The 16,865-nt window shown below is 37.1% G+C and overlaps 1 protein-coding gene across 28 annotated transcripts in view; it reads right to left on the bottom strand.

Moving 5' to 3' along the window:
- Positions 1–16,865, bottom strand: part of UBE2U (ubiquitin conjugating enzyme E2 U) — a 64,592-nt gene that overhangs the window by 44,140 nt on the left and 3,587 nt on the right. For 19 of the 28 annotated variants that reach the window (XR_014052680.1, XR_014052682.1, XR_014052685.1 and 16 more), the window contains 3 exons: positions 16,398–16,490; positions 13,034–13,131; positions 5,446–5,566 (listed from right to left, as the gene is read on the bottom strand). Coding sequence is in view for 14 of the 28 variants with exons in the window: in XM_081486603.1 (XP_081342729.1) it covers positions 5,446–5,566; positions 13,034–13,131; positions 16,398–16,490 (312 nt within the window). In the remaining 14 variants the exon portion in view is untranslated. Of the gene's footprint in view, positions 1–5,445; positions 5,567–6,926; positions 7,037–13,033; positions 13,132–16,397; positions 16,491–16,865 lie in introns of those variants that run through there. The other 9 variants (XR_014052691.1, XR_014052688.1, XR_014052690.1 and 6 more) reach the window with 2 other exon arrangements.

Raw genomic sequence — 16,865 nt, forward strand, 5'->3', positions numbered from 1 at the left:
TTCACTGGGACAAACTGAAAAACAAAGATAAGATGTATGAGCTTACAGTAGTTCCCCATTATTGGCAGGGGATACCCTCCAAGCCCCCCTGCTGCTGCTGCTACGTCGCTTCAGTCGTGTCCAACTCTGTGCAACCCCACAGATGGCAGCCCACCAGGCTCCGCCGTCCCTGGGATTCTCCACGCAAGAACACTGGAGTGGGTTGCCATTTCCTTCTCCAATGCATGAAAGTGAAAACTGAAAGCGAAGTCGCTCAGTCGTGTCTGACTCTTAGTGACCCCGTGGACTGCAGCCTACCAGGCTCCTCCGTCCATGGGATTTGCCAGGCAAGAGTACTGGAGTGGGGTGCCATTGCCTCCTCCATTCAAGCCCCCCAGTGGTGCTTTAAAACATGGACAGTATGAAACCCTATATACATTATACCATTTTTTTTCCCTATACATACATACTTATGATGAAGTTTAATTTGTAACTTAGGCACCGTAAGAGGTTAACAAGAATAACTAATAATAAGACAGAACAATTGTAACAACATACTATAAGAAAAGTTATGTGAATGTGGTCTCTTTCTCTTTCAAAATATCTTGGACAAATTTAATGTCTTGTTTCCATCTTAACTAAGCACTTATGCTTTGTGGCCATATCTTTTGCAGTTTGAGGTATGACAGCAAAATTAGCATGGATTTCTTTTTCCTTCTTCACAATTCCGTGGATAGAAGATTTGTTCTTACTGTAAATCTTAGCAACCTCAGATATGGTATTTTTTCTTACTAAGTCAAGAACTTTCACTTAAAGGAAGCACTTTATGGCTTCCCTTGACATGTGTGAATGGCCAGCAGCACCACTCTTGTGCTTTGGGGTCATGATTAAGTAAGGGTCACTTGATCAGAAGCACTAAGATAATCTCAGATATCAGACAGTTCATTTGATAACATAGATGGCTACTAAGTGACTAACAGGTGAGAGATGCCGAACAAAGAGATGATTCACATGCTGGGCAGGATGAAGCTGGATGGCAAGAGATTTCATCATGCTACTCAGAATGATGCACAATTGAAAACTCATGAATCATTTATTTCTGGAATTTTTCATTTAATACTTTTAGATTGCAATTGACTGCAGATGGCTAAAAATGGAAAGTGAAATGGTAGATAAGGGGGGACCACTATATATTAAATCCCTTTGCAACAAATTAGAAAGTCTCTAATTCACTCGGAATCTAGGAGGCAACATGGTTATGTTATACATTGCCTTCTTCTAGACCTCCAAGTTTTCATAAACAAATTGAAGTATAACTCGGGAGGCACTTGAAAAATCCCCTTGTCCAACTCTTGACACTGGGCAAAATATTCTTTGACAACATCCCTGAAAATCAAGTCATTAAGCTCTGCCAAATGAACGAAAGCTATGAAAGCATACCTTTGGTGATAGGGAGTTTACCACCTGTCAACACTGTCTTGCCCATTCGTAAGTGACTTGAATGGTTAGAAAATCCTTCCTGTGTTTGGTCGGCTGGGACCGGATGGATGGACTTTCCTCTGAGGGATGCCACAAATGCAACATCTAGGAAGATCAGCTAACCCAACTGATTGTAACTGATTGCCCAAAATGGAACGAAGGGAGTGAAGGGAGAACTTGACATGATTACTCCAGGACTGCTCCAGGCAGTCTGGTATGTGTGAGCACACAAACTCTAAGTAAGCGGGTCAGAGTCCAGGCCACAAGGAGAAGGGGCTGCCGAGACATGGGAAGGTCACTGGGATCTCCAACAGTTGGGTTTGAGCTCACAGCTTGTGCATTCTTGTCAATCCACCAAGGCAAAGACCTAGCTCTTCAGGCACACAGCAGATGGTAGGCAAACTTGGGGGAATGAGAGGCACTGACATGTCTACATACCAAATGGGAGTCTTAGGCTTAGGATAACAAAATTAACTCCAGACAACTGATTATGAGAAAAAAGAAAAAAGTCCCTGGTGTATTCAAGGTATGTTCTGACACAAAACAGGGTGAAGCCTGTATATCGAGGACATTAGTGGCTACAACCTACCAGTCCTGGGGAAGATCTGATTGACTTACAGCTTCAATATTAGTCTGATATTAGTATCCTGGAGCAATGGAGAAGAAATTTCCCTTTTCTATAGGAAATCCCTTCAAATATTTGCAAACAGATTTTACAACTGCCTTTTAGCTTTCCTTCCATTAGCTAAATGTACAGTTTCTTCAGCACAGGAAATGTGAGGCTCCAAGTTGAGCATGCCTGGATGAAGGCACAGCAAACCAGAGTCAGGAAAGCTATCATCTTAAACATGCTTGGTAAATTATTATTATTATTAATTAATTATTATTCACATTAGGCTTCTGTTCAAAGAGTTTTCTGATAATTTTTCATAGACTAATATTCTGCTATGAAGTCAGGTCTCCTCTCTTCTGGAAATGTTAATTCTTTGATCCCAAATGGATGACTTTATGTTCATTGCATTAAATTGGAGGTTTTCATTGCATTACCCCATTGGAGGGGCAATGGGAATATCCAGGTTGGCTCTCTGGCCTTGTAGCTTAGCTCTGTGTGGCTTTGGGCTAATCCTTTCATCATTGATCCTCAGCTTCCTCACTGAGGAAGAGGCTGAGGATCAGATGATTTGATAAATGCATGTGAAGGCACTTTGTAAACTATGAAGTAAAATCAGGATCCAAGTTTATGTGTTTTTTATTCATTCAATCTACAAATGTTTATTCAATACCTATAGCCAGACACTGCTACTGGGCATTGACAATATTGTTGTAGCCTAAAATTAATGCCTATAGAGATGATACAGTTAGCTGCCTCTTGAGTTTCTCATGTATATAATTAATTATCTGCTCCAGTTCTGTGTTATCTAAGAATGGGATAATAATTTCTTCTATGTACTTTCTAGACCTCTTTATTAATATATTAAATGAATATGAGATCTGATTCTTGCAGTATGTATTAGAGACCTTTTTTTCAAGTCATAAAGTGAAAGTGGCTCAGTCGTGTCTGACTCTTTGCTACCCCATGGTCTATACAATCCACTGAATTCTTCAGGCCAGAATACTGGAGTGGGTAGGTTTTCCCTTCTCCAGTGGATCTTCCCAACCCAGGGATCAAACCCAGGTCTCCTACACTGCAGGCAGATTCTTTACCAGCTGAGCCATCAGGGAAGTCCAAAAATGCTAGAGTGGGTACACTATCCCTTCTCCAGTGGATCTTCCCAACCCAGGAATTGAACCAGGGTCTCCTGCATTGCAGGCAGATCTTTACCAGCTGAGCTACCAGGGAAGCCCAAGTCATTACAGGTAATTAATTCTCACTAGATGTTGTTTTTCACAGAAATCCACATGGTACTATACAACCATCTAATTTAGAGTGAACACGGTTTTTTGCACTTGAATTTCCACCATAGCAGCTGCTTCTGCTTCATTACAGCAGTCTTTCCCTACGAAGCTGCAGAAAATCATTTTCTTCCTGGCACTAAAGGTACTACTCCAGTCCTGCTGTGAGGGCAGGCAAGCTGAAAACTATTCACTGTCTTGGATTTCCACGTGTTTTACCAACACACATAAAGCAAGCAGTGAAAACCTGCCAAAGCACTATTTGCTTTGTCGCTCATTTGTTCGGTGATTTGGCAACCTGGACAGCTTTCCTGCCTGGGTTGATGGCAAAGCTGGAGGACTGAAAGGAGTGAAGGGTGACATTGGCCTGAGAGAAAAGAAGAAAAGAAAGGGGCAGCTTGTCTTCCAGTTTCTTCTTATCCTTCTCTTTCAGGCTAAAACCAAAATCTAATGCACAGACTCATTTATCATGAAAATGCTTTACAACTGGTTCTTAAATTTCTATTCACCAGAATATGGATAGAATATTTGTATAGAATATTCTTGTGCAAGGATGGTACTGTAGGGCTTGATGAAAGATTAAGGGATACGTATCATTCATTTGCTCATTCCACAAACATTTCCTGAGTGGAGAGGATACAGCAAGGGAATGCTACAGATTCTGATTGGTCAGAAATATGATCAGCGTGAAGAAGTACCATTCCTCTGTGGACACACCAGTCTTAAAATTGTCAAGAGAATTCTGAAGAACTCTGTGACAATCATGACATATTTGAAGATGATGAAAAAGATGCCTGATCTGTACTGCATCAGATCCAGATGCTCTGTGGAAAAGTACTTGAACTTCAACGCAAATTGTACACATCTAATGGACTGGCAGGTCCCAGAAGGGGAAAGAAGAAGAGACCATGGACATCTAGTGAAGAGAAATAGCACAAGAGAGATCAGTTTGGAAGAGCGAGTCTGAGCAGCAGGGCCTGCTGCTTGGGGAGGTAACAATGCCAGTTACCGAGTGATGCTGTTGTGTACCGCTGAAAGGAAGGGCAGATTGTAAAGGAAAACGCTATGTCACCAGGAGCCCAACCTTCACCTGTGGCTAACCCCTCTGGGCAAGAGGAGACAATAGCTTTGCTCTTCTTATTGTAGAGAAAGCAAAGGAGCAATGGAGGTGATGGAATTAAGAGTTATGAAAGGGTTGTGGGTAAGAAGAGAGTGAAATGACCAAGGGTATCAGAAAAACATTGGTCAACAGAACAGAAAGACTGCAAAGCCTCAGTCATTTCCACATGGATTCTTTGAAGGGGACTTCTCTAGAAAAAAAAAAACAAAACTGCTGACAGTTTTCCTAATCAAGGGGAAAGGAGTCCCAGATTAGTAAGATCTGATGGTTACTGAGGGTGAAGTCTGAGAAATAGCTACTTTAGATCAGAGAGTTAAAAATTGATGTCATATCTTTATGACACGGGCACCATTTGCCCATATGACCATGACATTTAAAGGTACTAAGCTTACAATTTTTGATAATTAAAAAATAAAGGATCACACTAAACCAAATGGAGGAAGACAAATATGATACTGCTTAAATGTGGAATCTAAAAAAATGACAGAAATGAACCTATATACTATAGAAATAGACCTATAGACATAGAAAACAAACTTGTGGTTACCAAAGGGGAAAGCAGGGGAAATTGGGAGTTTGGGGTTAACATATATACTCTACCATACATAAAATAGATAATCAATAGGGGCCTACTGTACAGTGCAGGGAATTAAACTCAATATTTTATAATAACCTATAAGAGAAAAGAATCTGAAAAAGCACATATATAAAATAGATAAACATGTATGTATAACTGAATCATTTTGTTGTACACCTGAAACCAACACAACGTTGTAAGTCAATTATTCTTCAATTAGAAAAAGCAAGAATTACACAGATGGATTTGATACAGTTACAACAGGAGAGATCTTAGTATGATTTCACTACTGAAAATGGATACAGAAAATATTGCTGTATGCAAGCTACTTGCTAGATCATTTACTTGCTACAAATAATTAATAATTGGCAAATAACAATAAGTAGTCACTTCTTACATTGTAATGGCCGGTGGAAAAGTCGTAGAATTATTAGCCTGTACAGAGTTTCATCTTTCATCAGTACATGGGCTGCTTCCAAATTCACTGGATTTTCTAGCACTGGATTAGAAAGCATAACCTGTAGGAAAACATATAAAACACAGAATTTTTAAAGTGGGTTTTTTCTTAGGGCAAAAAGACAAACCAGTACCTACAACATTCAAGAAGCATTTATAAATGCCTACAGTGTGTCTACCTGGAGACAAAGACAAATGAGACATGGTCCTTACTCTCAAGACACTCATGATCTATCTTGGTTTTATACTGTACATTCATGAGCCAAACATTAGGATCAAAGCAAGTTACAAGTTCCTCCCTGTAAATTATTCCTTCCTATCACATAACTGTAAATTGATTTATGTATAAAGGGAACTAAACATTACGAAACACTGAAACATTTCCATTAAAAAATAATTACATGTTAACATGAGATCATATTTAGATCATGAATAAACAAACACATGTATTAAAAGCTTGCATGCAATTCAATATCCCCCCAGATCACTGAATGCTTAATTTGGTATCACTGGTAGTTTTCTCTGCTGGGAAAGATTGAAGGGAGAAAGAGAAGAGGGTGACAGAAGATGAGATGTTTGGATGGCATCACCGACTCAATGGACATGAACTTAGGCAAACTCCAGGAGATAGTGAGAGATAGGGAGGGCTGGCGTGCTACAGTCCATGGGTTGGAAAGTGTCGGACATGACTTAGAGGCTGAACAACAAAAATAAGTAGTTTCCTCAACATTAAAAAAATTAAGATCATGACATGTACAGAGTTTCATCTTTCATCAGTATATGTGCTGCTTCCAAATTCACTGGATTCTCTAGCACTGGATTAGAAAGAATAACTATAGGAAAACATATAGAACATAGAATTTTTAAAGCAGCTTTTTTCTTAGGGGAAAAAAGACAAACCAGTACATACAACATTCAAGAAGCATTTATTAAATGCCTACAATGTGTCCACCTGGAGACAAAGACAAATGAGACATTGTCCTTTCTCTCAAGACACTCATGGTCCCATCCTTCATGGCAAATAGAAGGGGAAAAAGTAGAAGCAGTAACAGATTTTATTTTCCTGGACTCCAAAATCACTGCAGTGACTGTAGCCATGAAATCAAAAGATGCTTGCTCCTTGGAAGGAAAGCTATGACAAACCTAGGGAGCATATTAAAGAGCAAAGACATCACTTTGCCAACAAAGGTCCATATAGTCAAAGCTATGGTTTTTCCAGTAGTCATGTACAGATATGAGAGTTGGACCATAAAAAAGGCTGAGCACTGAAGAACTGATGTTTTCAAATTGTGGTGCTGGAGAAGACTCTTGAGAGTCCTTTGGGCTGCAAGGAGATCAAACCAGTCAATCCTAAAGGAAATCAACCCTAAATATTCATTAGAAGGACTGATGCTGAAACTGAAGCTCTAATACTTTGGCTACCTGATACAAAGAGCTGACTCATTGGAAAAGACCCCGATGTTGAGAAAGGCTGAAGGCTAAAGGAGAAGAGGGTGGCAGAGGATGAGATGGTTGGATACCATCACTGACTCAACAGACATGAGTTTGAGCAAACTCTTGGAGATAGTGAAGGTCATGGAAGTGTGAATACTGCAGTCTATGAGGTCACAAAGGGATATGACTTAGTGACTGAACAACCATAGTTTTCTACCACTGCTATAACAAATTACCACAAATTTAGCATCTAGATCAACACAAATTTATTCTCTTGTATTTCTACAGGTAGGAAGTTGGGGTTGGTTATACTGGCTTCTCTTTTCAAGATTGCACAAGACTGAAATTAAAGTATCGGCTGGCTGGGCTCTAATCAGAGGTTCTGGGAAGAATGTGTCTCATGGTTCATTCAAGTTGTCTGTTCAGTTAGTTCAATTCAGTTGCTCAGTTGTATCCAACTCTTTGCGACCCCATGGACTGTAGCACGCAAGGTTTCCCTGTCCATCACCAACTCCCGGAGCTTGCTCAAAGTCATATCCATTGAGTCAGTGATGCCAACCAACCATCTCATCCTCTGTTGTCCCCTTCTCCTCCTTCCTTCAATCTTTCCCAGCATCAGGGTCTTTTCAAATTAGTCAGCTCTTCACATCAGGTGGCCAAAATATTGGAGTTTCAGCTTCAGCATCAGTCCTTCCAATGAATATTCAAAACTGATTTCCTTTAGGATGGGCTGGTTGGATCTCCTTGCTGTCCAAGGGACTCTCAAGAGTCTTCTTCAACACCACAGCTCAAAACCATCAATTCTTCAGCGCTCAGCTTTCTTTTCAGTCAAACTCTCACATCCGTACATGACTACTGGAAAAACCATAGCTTTGACTAGACGGACCTTTGTTAGCAAAGTAATGTCTCTGCTTTTTAATATGCTGTCTAGGTTGGTCATAGCTTTTCTTCCAAGGAGAAAGCTTCTTTTAATTTCATGGCTGCAGTCACCATCTGCAGTGATTTTGGAGCCCCTCAAAATAAAGTCTGTCACTGTTTCCATTGTTTCCCCATCTGTTTGCCATGCAGTGATGGACCAGATGCCATGATCTTAGTTTTCTGAATGTTGAGTTTCAAACCAGCTTTTTCATTCGCCTGTTTCACTTTCATCAAGAGGCTCTTTAGTTTCTCTTTGTTTTCTGCCATAAGGGTGGTATCATCTGTGTGTATGAGCTTATTGATATTTTTCCCTGCAATCTTGATTATAGCTTGTGCTTCATCCAGCCCAGCATTTCGCATGATATACTCTATATATTTAAATAAGCAGTGTGACAATATACAACCTTGTCGTACTCCTTTCCCTATTTGGAACCAGTCTGTTGTTCCATGTCTGGTTCTAACTGTTGCTTCCTGACCTGAATACAGATTTCTCAGGAAGCAGGTATCCACACAGTCAAAGGCTTTGGTGTAATCAATAAACAAAAGTAAAGGTTTTTCTGGAACTCTCTTGCTTTTTTGATGATCCAAAGGATGTTGGCAGTTTGATCTCTGGTTCCTCTGCCTTTTCTAATTCCAGCTTGAACATCTGCTAGTTCTCGGTTCATGTACTGTTGAAGCCTGGCTTGGAAAATTTTGAGCATTACTTTACTAGCATTTGAGGTGAGAACAACTGTGCGGTAGTTTGAGCATTCTTTGGCATTGCCTTTCTTTGGGATTAGAATGAAAACTGATCTTTTCCACTCCTATGGTTGTCTGTCAGATGAATTCAGTTCCTGAATTCACTGTTTGTAGGACTGTTTCCTATTTCTTTGCTGATGGTTAACTGGGAGCTGCCTTCAACCCTGAGACATCTCTTGCTGGTACTTACACTTGGACCTCTATGTCTTAGAGCCAAAAGTGTGAAAAAAACCCTCTTTTGCTTGGACCTCTCCTATCATTTCCTTTCCTCTGTCTTTACTGCATTTCTCTGAGAGACTCTTGTCTTCCTCTTCTATTGGTAAGGGCTCGTGTGATTATTTTGGTCTTCTCCCTGCATAATTCAGGAAACCTTTCTATTTAAGGTGAGCTGATTAGTAATGGTAATTCCTTCTGCACAATTCCTTCACACCTAGATTAGAGTTTGATTGAGTAACCAGACAGTGGGAGTCATAGGGGACATCTTCAAAATTCTGCCTATAATAGTATCTGCACATCTGGATAATATAGGTGACCAGTAGGAACCAAAACATGGTATTTCTGTTAGGTTATGATCTTCTTTATCTGGAATCTCAAAATTCATATTAACACAAATTTTAAATATTTATTCAATAATTCAGTATGCTAAATGTTAGATTACAACATACAAACTAGATAATAAAATATAGCCAAAATAATTACAGCCAGAATCTAGATAATAAAATATAGCCAAAATAATTACAACCAGAATGTCTAAGTGTAGATACAGCTCAGAGTAGATTATTGTGGCTTAAGAGTCACGGAAATGATGGCAGTCTTTCACTAATAAAACCAGTAACCTGACAGCTGGTATTTCAAAAGCAACAAGAATTTTCTGACTTTTTTTTTTTCACATTTGGAAAACACACTGGGCTATATTTTCAAGAATATTGCAACTGCTTAAACAAGTATTTGATATGGATTGCACTATATCTTTCAAAGTGGGTGGGAAGCAGATGAAACTTTTCTTCAAGAGTAAGCTTTTGCTCTTTGGTTGGAGAGAGAGTCTTACTCAGACACATTTGGTAGAATTTATTTAATGGTCTTTGCATTCACCACTGTGCTTAAGACCTTGCATATAATATACACACAAGCTAAATTTAATGATTTTTTAAGAATTGGAATGAAAGGAATAATTAACATATACACATCAGATAACCTGAAGAAATAGTAAAAGTCCAGCTTATAAAGTAGCCTTGTGATAGCATGAAATAACATAAAAAGCTATCCAGAGGATAAGTAAATTTGAAGCATCAATAAACAATTATACCAGTGAGCATATTTTATACTATCCAGTTAGTTAAAGTCCATGAATTTGGAATTCCTTCTGTGGATGAGTGTTGATATTTACTTTTGCTTATATATGGAAGGACAAGTTTTCAAAGAAATCCAGATCATAGAAATTTAGGAGCATATGATTAGCATATTTAGACTTGAAAATATTTTTAACACCATTTCAAGTATCAACCCCCTGGATAACAATGTGATAATTATAAATGTGTATCACCTGTTATTCAAAAGGTTGTAATCAGAAAGTAATCTAAATTTAAATTATTAGTACTTAAATAAAATAAAATGAAAAACTCAGTCCCTCAGTTACAGGAGCCATATTCCAAGTGCTCAATAGAACTACAGACTAGGGGCTACTATATTGAACAGCACAGATATTGAAAATTTCCATAAGTGCTTAAAGTTCTATTGAGCAGCACTGAACTCCAAAGAACCATTAAATAAGCCACTAAAATATTAATTGTAGCAATCTAGTAATTACTTGAGTGAAATGTTAAGTGAAAAAGTAATAAGCTATATAATTTGAACACATATACTATCACTGCAACTATGTAAAAACAGATTTGTTGCTTCAGTCATATTACTTAATATCTACCACAGGAATTAGACTTGTTTCCTGACCTTCAGGGGCTTATGGTCTGATAGGGGAAGACAGATAAGGAAACAGTATTTGCATTATAGCATTATAGTTCTCTCACATACATTTACTTAGGGCAACACTTCACAAAGAAAGCCCCCCTCCCCAAACCAAAGCCATCAATCTCACCTAGGAAAGGAAATCAGCAGAGGCATTTCAGAGGAGGCATCTTTTGACCTGACTCTTAAAATGTGAGCAGCTGCTTGCCAAAAGGACTGAGAAAGAGGGAATAAAATGGGATGCCAGTCAGATGCAGAAATGGACTGAGTGTTTTTTAAGGTCCCAGATTGACTTGGTTTGTAACTTTAGAGTTTAGAACTCTATGAATGCTTTTTAACATGAATTGAACCAAGCACTGTGAGTAAATGAATAAATAAATAAATAATAAAGATATAAATAGGAGCGGGATGCCATGGTGTGTTTCGGAGGGTTAAGGCCAAGGTGTGAGAAATAGATCATTTTTTAGGCAACAGAATTTGGCCTTGACCTTGTAGGGAATGTGGAACTGAAGATTTAAAACCAAAACACAAGAGAAAAGATCAGAAGAAAATGTTAATAACAACAAGGAAGGAATTTTCTTTATGATTACCAGTGATTTTCTTTTCCTTTCTACTATCTTAAAAATGTTTTCTAATGTGGGCATATTTGTTTTATAAAACTATCTGAAAAATAAAAACAACTGTGTAATCTACTGGCTTTTCATGATATATTTGGGAACACTTTGTTGTCACTTTGTATTACTGGTTAAAATTAAGAACAATAAGATATTAACCAGATTTTATTGAATTATTTTCTTAGACCACTCATGGTTCTAAGTACTTTACATGTATTTATACATTTAGTCCTTGCAAGTTATATGACTTAACTACTAACAGCCCCATTTTACTGATGAAGAAATGGAGGCAATGATAAGTGGAGAAACTTGTTCAAAAAGTGCAAAAGTATTAAGTGGCAGAACCAAGAAGCGAAGCCAAGCAACCTAAACTCACAGTCCTCAACTCACCTTTATTAAATTCTTCTGCAATTCAAAATGTTCACCATTTCATTCTGGTTTGCCCTCACTCATTACATTTTTGAGAACATTCACTTTTACTGTTTTTAAGGCTGTTTCTACTTAGGTGGAAGAGATAGGATGACTCAGTTTGAAAGAATCTGAAAGATCAACCACAAATCTCTGCACATCACGCTCGCTTACTTCCTCAAAGTTTTTGCTCCAATCTCTCTTCCAGAGCATGGCCTGGCACCAGTACATATGTTCAACACATAGTTGTAGAATGAATGAATGATTAAATTCAACACTGAATTTTTAAAAATATTAAATTTTACTCAGCATACTAAGATGACTAGATAGAAAGTTAATGATAGTTTTATTTTTGAAAGCAAGACATAGGAGAGATAGAATTTTTATTATAATTCTATGTTACTGAGAAAATTCAATTAAGCCAGACTACTTTATTCTCCAGGTATTTCAGATAATCAAAATTTAACACTTTATCTCCAAATACTATTAATGATGAATAGATATAATTTTATTATGGATAAAATCTGGTGGATAGAATCTCACTGGGCCAGATGTAAGTGGTCAAAGCAAGTGACGCTCAAATCATTTAACATCTCAGGATGAGAAACGAGGCTCTTTGAGGGTCAGGAATAACATAATACACACACAACACAGAATCATGGTTCTAAATACCATAGATTTAGGATGCAAAGGATACATTCTATTAACAGGGATCTACTGAGCAGAGGAGGAAATTCCTGGTTTAATTGTTCACTGGGTTTGATATGAAAGCTTATCAAAGCAGGTCTCTAGTACTGTCATAAACAAAGGATAAAGCTGACAATTTTACATTGTAGTCACTTGTTTACCTCTCTGAGGAAGGCAAGGTTCATGAATGAAGGAAGATCTAAAAGGCCTGTTCAACATTACAAAGTGACATTAGGAGCCAAAAGCAAGCCTAAGAGTGTATTTCCAGAATTGAAACCATCCAAACCATCCAGTTCTTTTCTTCTTTTATAAAATACATATTGTTTGGTTGGAAAGGGCCTAAGCTATCAATTTCACTTTAAAAATAATAGTTTTTATAGTTCAAGTTCCATTTTACAGTTTTGATGTAGAAATATTATTGAGTCATATAAACTTACTCAAATCCTTTAAATATTAAATATACATTGTATATTTTATTCCTTATACTTTGAATAATTGGGTAATTAAATGTATTAAAGACATCATTGGGCTTCCCTGGTGGCTCAGCAGTAAAGAATCTACCTACCAATGCAGGAGCCACAGGTTTGGTCCCTGGGTAGGGAATATCCCCTGGAAAAGGAAATGGCAACCCACTCCAGTATTCTTGCCTGGGAGAGCCCATGGACAGAGAAGCCTGGCGGGCTGCAGTCCATGGGAGCTCAAAAGAGTCTGATACAGCTGAGCAACCAAACAACAACAACAAAGACAGCATTATTAATCTGTTCTTACCTGGAGAGTAAGTAAGATGCTGCTCAACGTATAGCTTCTTTTCCATTTACTAGGGTTGTCCAAAAAATCTACACAGGGCTTGCCAGAATGTGGGTCTACTGTATTAAAATAACACATTAATATTTATACATAATGTTATCATTTAAAACTTATGAACATCAATATATCATAGGCAAAGTTAGAAAGCAAGTGACAAACTTTGCAATGAATGTGACAGTCAATACAGACCAGTGGTTAGAGCATGGACTTTGGTGTCAGATACACATAAATTTGACGATTGACTCCTCCACTTCTCAGAAATGGACACTGAGCAATGAGCTACCTCTCCAGGTCTCATTTGCCTAATATGTGAAATGGGGAATACGATTGAAGTACCTACTTTCACTGAAAGGAGTTTAAAAAATAAAGTCCTTAACAGAGTACCTGGCATAGAGTGGATCCTCAAAAAATGATAGTTATCATTATTAAAAATACTTTTATTAATGTATAAATAATTTTTATAAAAAAATAAGAAAAATATTTATATCCAATAGAAAGATCTTGCAATCTTTAGGAAAGACCTGGGAAGAAAATTTTGAAAAGGTGAAAAGAGGGGTCTTCGATTTGGGACATTGTATTTTAAAACTTGCAATGGACACAAGATGTGAGTGAACAATGTGATAAAAAAAAGTATTTAGAAAAAATTTCTAGTTGGTATTAAAACTGTGGTAAGTGAAAACTGAAATTATGACTCAGTGGTAAAAAAAGATGATCAAGAAATGATATGAAAAGTTCCAAGAACGTTACTCATGGTCCTCCAGTGTTTGTTCTTCCTTTCCTCCATTTCTTCTCTCTATAGTAAGACACATGATGCCTGCCTCCTCCCCATCCCCCGGTGTGGTTTTAGATGAATACATAGTTGCCCACATTTTCCCAGCCTTTCCTCTAACAAGATGTGGCCGTGTGACTAAGTCTTAATCCTGGGACATCAGCAGAAGTAAAGTGTGTACCTTTGGGATCATATTTTCTTAAGGAAGCTGTTCTGCCCTCTTCTCTTTATCTCTCCCTTTCCCACTGGCTGGAAATAGTGACAGAATAAATGTCTTAGGTCCAGAAATGGAACCCACAAGTTGAGGATGGTAAAACCTTCCTGCCAGCTTTGTTCTGTTATATGTACATTGGAAAGTCATTTGAAAAGGTTAGCCTATGCCCTAATACAGTCAATTAACTAAATTATTAATAGTATTTGGGAAAAAATACACACACACATTTTGTGTGTGTAGTTATTGTGTTTTTAAAGTTAAATTACACTTTATTCTTCAAAGTATTTTTCATTTAATAGTAAATTGTCAACATATGTTTGGACATGTTTATTCAAAAAATATTTGAACACCAACTCTATGCCAGGGAGTGAAGATTCTAGGGACATAACAATGACCAAAGAGTAAAGTCTTCATATATCTTTCTTGTTATGTTTAAAAGCAATGTATACAGCTATAATACATTTTATTTAAAAATTCCTATATTTATGGACATTGTAGCTATTTATGGACATTTCCCTTTTCTGTATATCCAATACTGTTACTGTAAACAAATCTTTATTAATTAAATATGAATAAGAATATTAAACATATTCTTTATATAGAACCCTAAAGTTCCCATCCCAAAGCTATTAGAATAAATGAATTCAGCAAGGCTGAAAGAAAAAAAATTAATATACAAAAATCTATTGCATTTCTACACACTAATGATGAAACACAGTCAATCCTAAAGGAAATCAACCCTGAATATTCAATGGAAGGACTAATGCTGAAGCTGAAGCTCCAACACTTTGGTAACCTGATGCAAAGAGCCAACTCACTGAAAAAAGATCTTGATGCTGGGAAAGATTGAGGGCAGGAGAAGTGGGTGGCAGAGGATGAGATGGTTGGATGGCATCATCAACTCAATGAATATGAGTTTGGGCAAACTCCAGGAGATAGTGAAACTTCAGCATGGTGTGCTGAAGTCCAAGGGGTTGCAAAGAGTAAGACACAACTTAGCGATTGAACAACAATGATGAAATATCATAAAGCGAAAGTAAAAAAAAAAAAAAATTCCCATTTAAAATAGCATAAAAAACCCTGGAAGTAAATTTAGCTGAGGAGTTGAAAGACCAATACCCTGAAAACTATAAAACACTGATGAAGCAAACTGAAGATGATTCAAAGAAATGGAACAATACCCCACGCTCTTGGATTGGAAGAATTAATATTGTTTAAAATGGCCATACTAGCCAAAGCAATCAACAGATTTGATGCAATCCCTGTTAAAATACTCTGAATATTTTTCACAGAACTAGAACAAATAATCCTAAAATTCATATGGAGCCACATAGAAATCTTGAGAAAAAACAATGAAGCTAGAGGTATAACCCTCTGAGAGTTTAGACTATGTTGCAAAGCTACAGTTATCAAAACAACATAGTATTGCCATAAAAACAGACACATAAATCAATGGAACAGAACAGAGAGCCCAGAAATAAGTCCATGTGCTTGTGGTCAATTCAACTACAACAAAGGAGGCAAGAATATACAATGGAGAAAAGACAGTTTCTTCAACAAGTGGTGATGGAAAAACTGGATAGCCATATCAATGAGCCAAAACAATGTGATTAGAACATTCCCTCAAACCATATACAAATTAAATTCAAAACGGTTTAGAGACCTAAATGTAATACCAAAAACTATAAAACTCCTAGAAGAAAACATACATGGAATACTCTTTGACATAAATTATAGCAATATTTTCTTGGATCAGTCTCTCAAGGCAAGCAAAAATAAACAAATGGGACCCAATTAAACTTAAAAGCTTTGCATAGCAAAGGAAACCATTGACAAAATGAAAAGACAACCTATAGAATTGGAGAAAATATTTGCAAATGATGTTACTGACAAGGGGTTAATATCTAAATACAAACAGTTCATACAATTCAATATAAAAAAACCCCCAAATCAACCAAAAGTGGGCAGAAGACCTGAAAAGACATCTTTCCAAAGAAGACATACAAATATCATTCATGTTCAAAATTATATTTTGAAGAATGTTTAACACTGCAGAAATAAATGTATTATGTCATTTTAAATAAAAATATATACATCTTTGTGTAATAACTTAATTATGGAGATAAAATGCATACATGGAAGAAAGGAAATAAATCTCATTAAATATTGAGAATAGTATCTCTCTGAATTAAGATTCAGATGATAATTTTTTCCTGGCTTTTAATATTTTCCCCAATAAGTATGCTTACTTTATAATGTTAAAAATAAACATTATTAAACACTAATGAAGAATAACATTAATATGGACAGAATTTATGATAATAATTTTATTTGTTCCTTACCATTTGGATGAAAAGGAATTGTTCTGAATTTCACAACTGGAGGGACAAAATTATACTCTGATGTAAAATTTATTCTCAGTTGGAAGAATGCTCCTGTGATATAGAAATAAACATTTTTACTAAAGTGTCACATTAATGATTACCTGTAACCTAACACTGATGTTTATGCCTACAGTTTAGCCTCCCCAGTGACCCTAGAATTTTACTATAGTAATAAGTAAATTGGATTAGAGGATGCCCAGACTCCTCTAGATGGTATAACAGACTCCTCACAATCTAATCCAGTGTTTTCAGTCACATTCTCACCAGTCCTTTTCATCCACTAACTCTGTCCCTCTAATACCAGCCTCTTCACTGGGTTTCTCATATTTACTGAACTCTCTGCTCCAGAATCCTCTCTCTTCAGTTCTTGCCAGGCTGTTTAGTCTACCTGCACTTCCTTCTGATTCTAAACCTGGTGAATTCTCA

Source organism: Giraffa tippelskirchi, chromosome 5 (assembly GCF_054371585.1).
Source record: "Giraffa tippelskirchi isolate mGirTip1 chromosome 5, T2T-mGirTip1v1.2.pri, whole genome shotgun sequence".
NCBI lineage: Eukaryota > Metazoa > Chordata > Mammalia > Artiodactyla > Giraffidae > Giraffa > Giraffa tippelskirchi.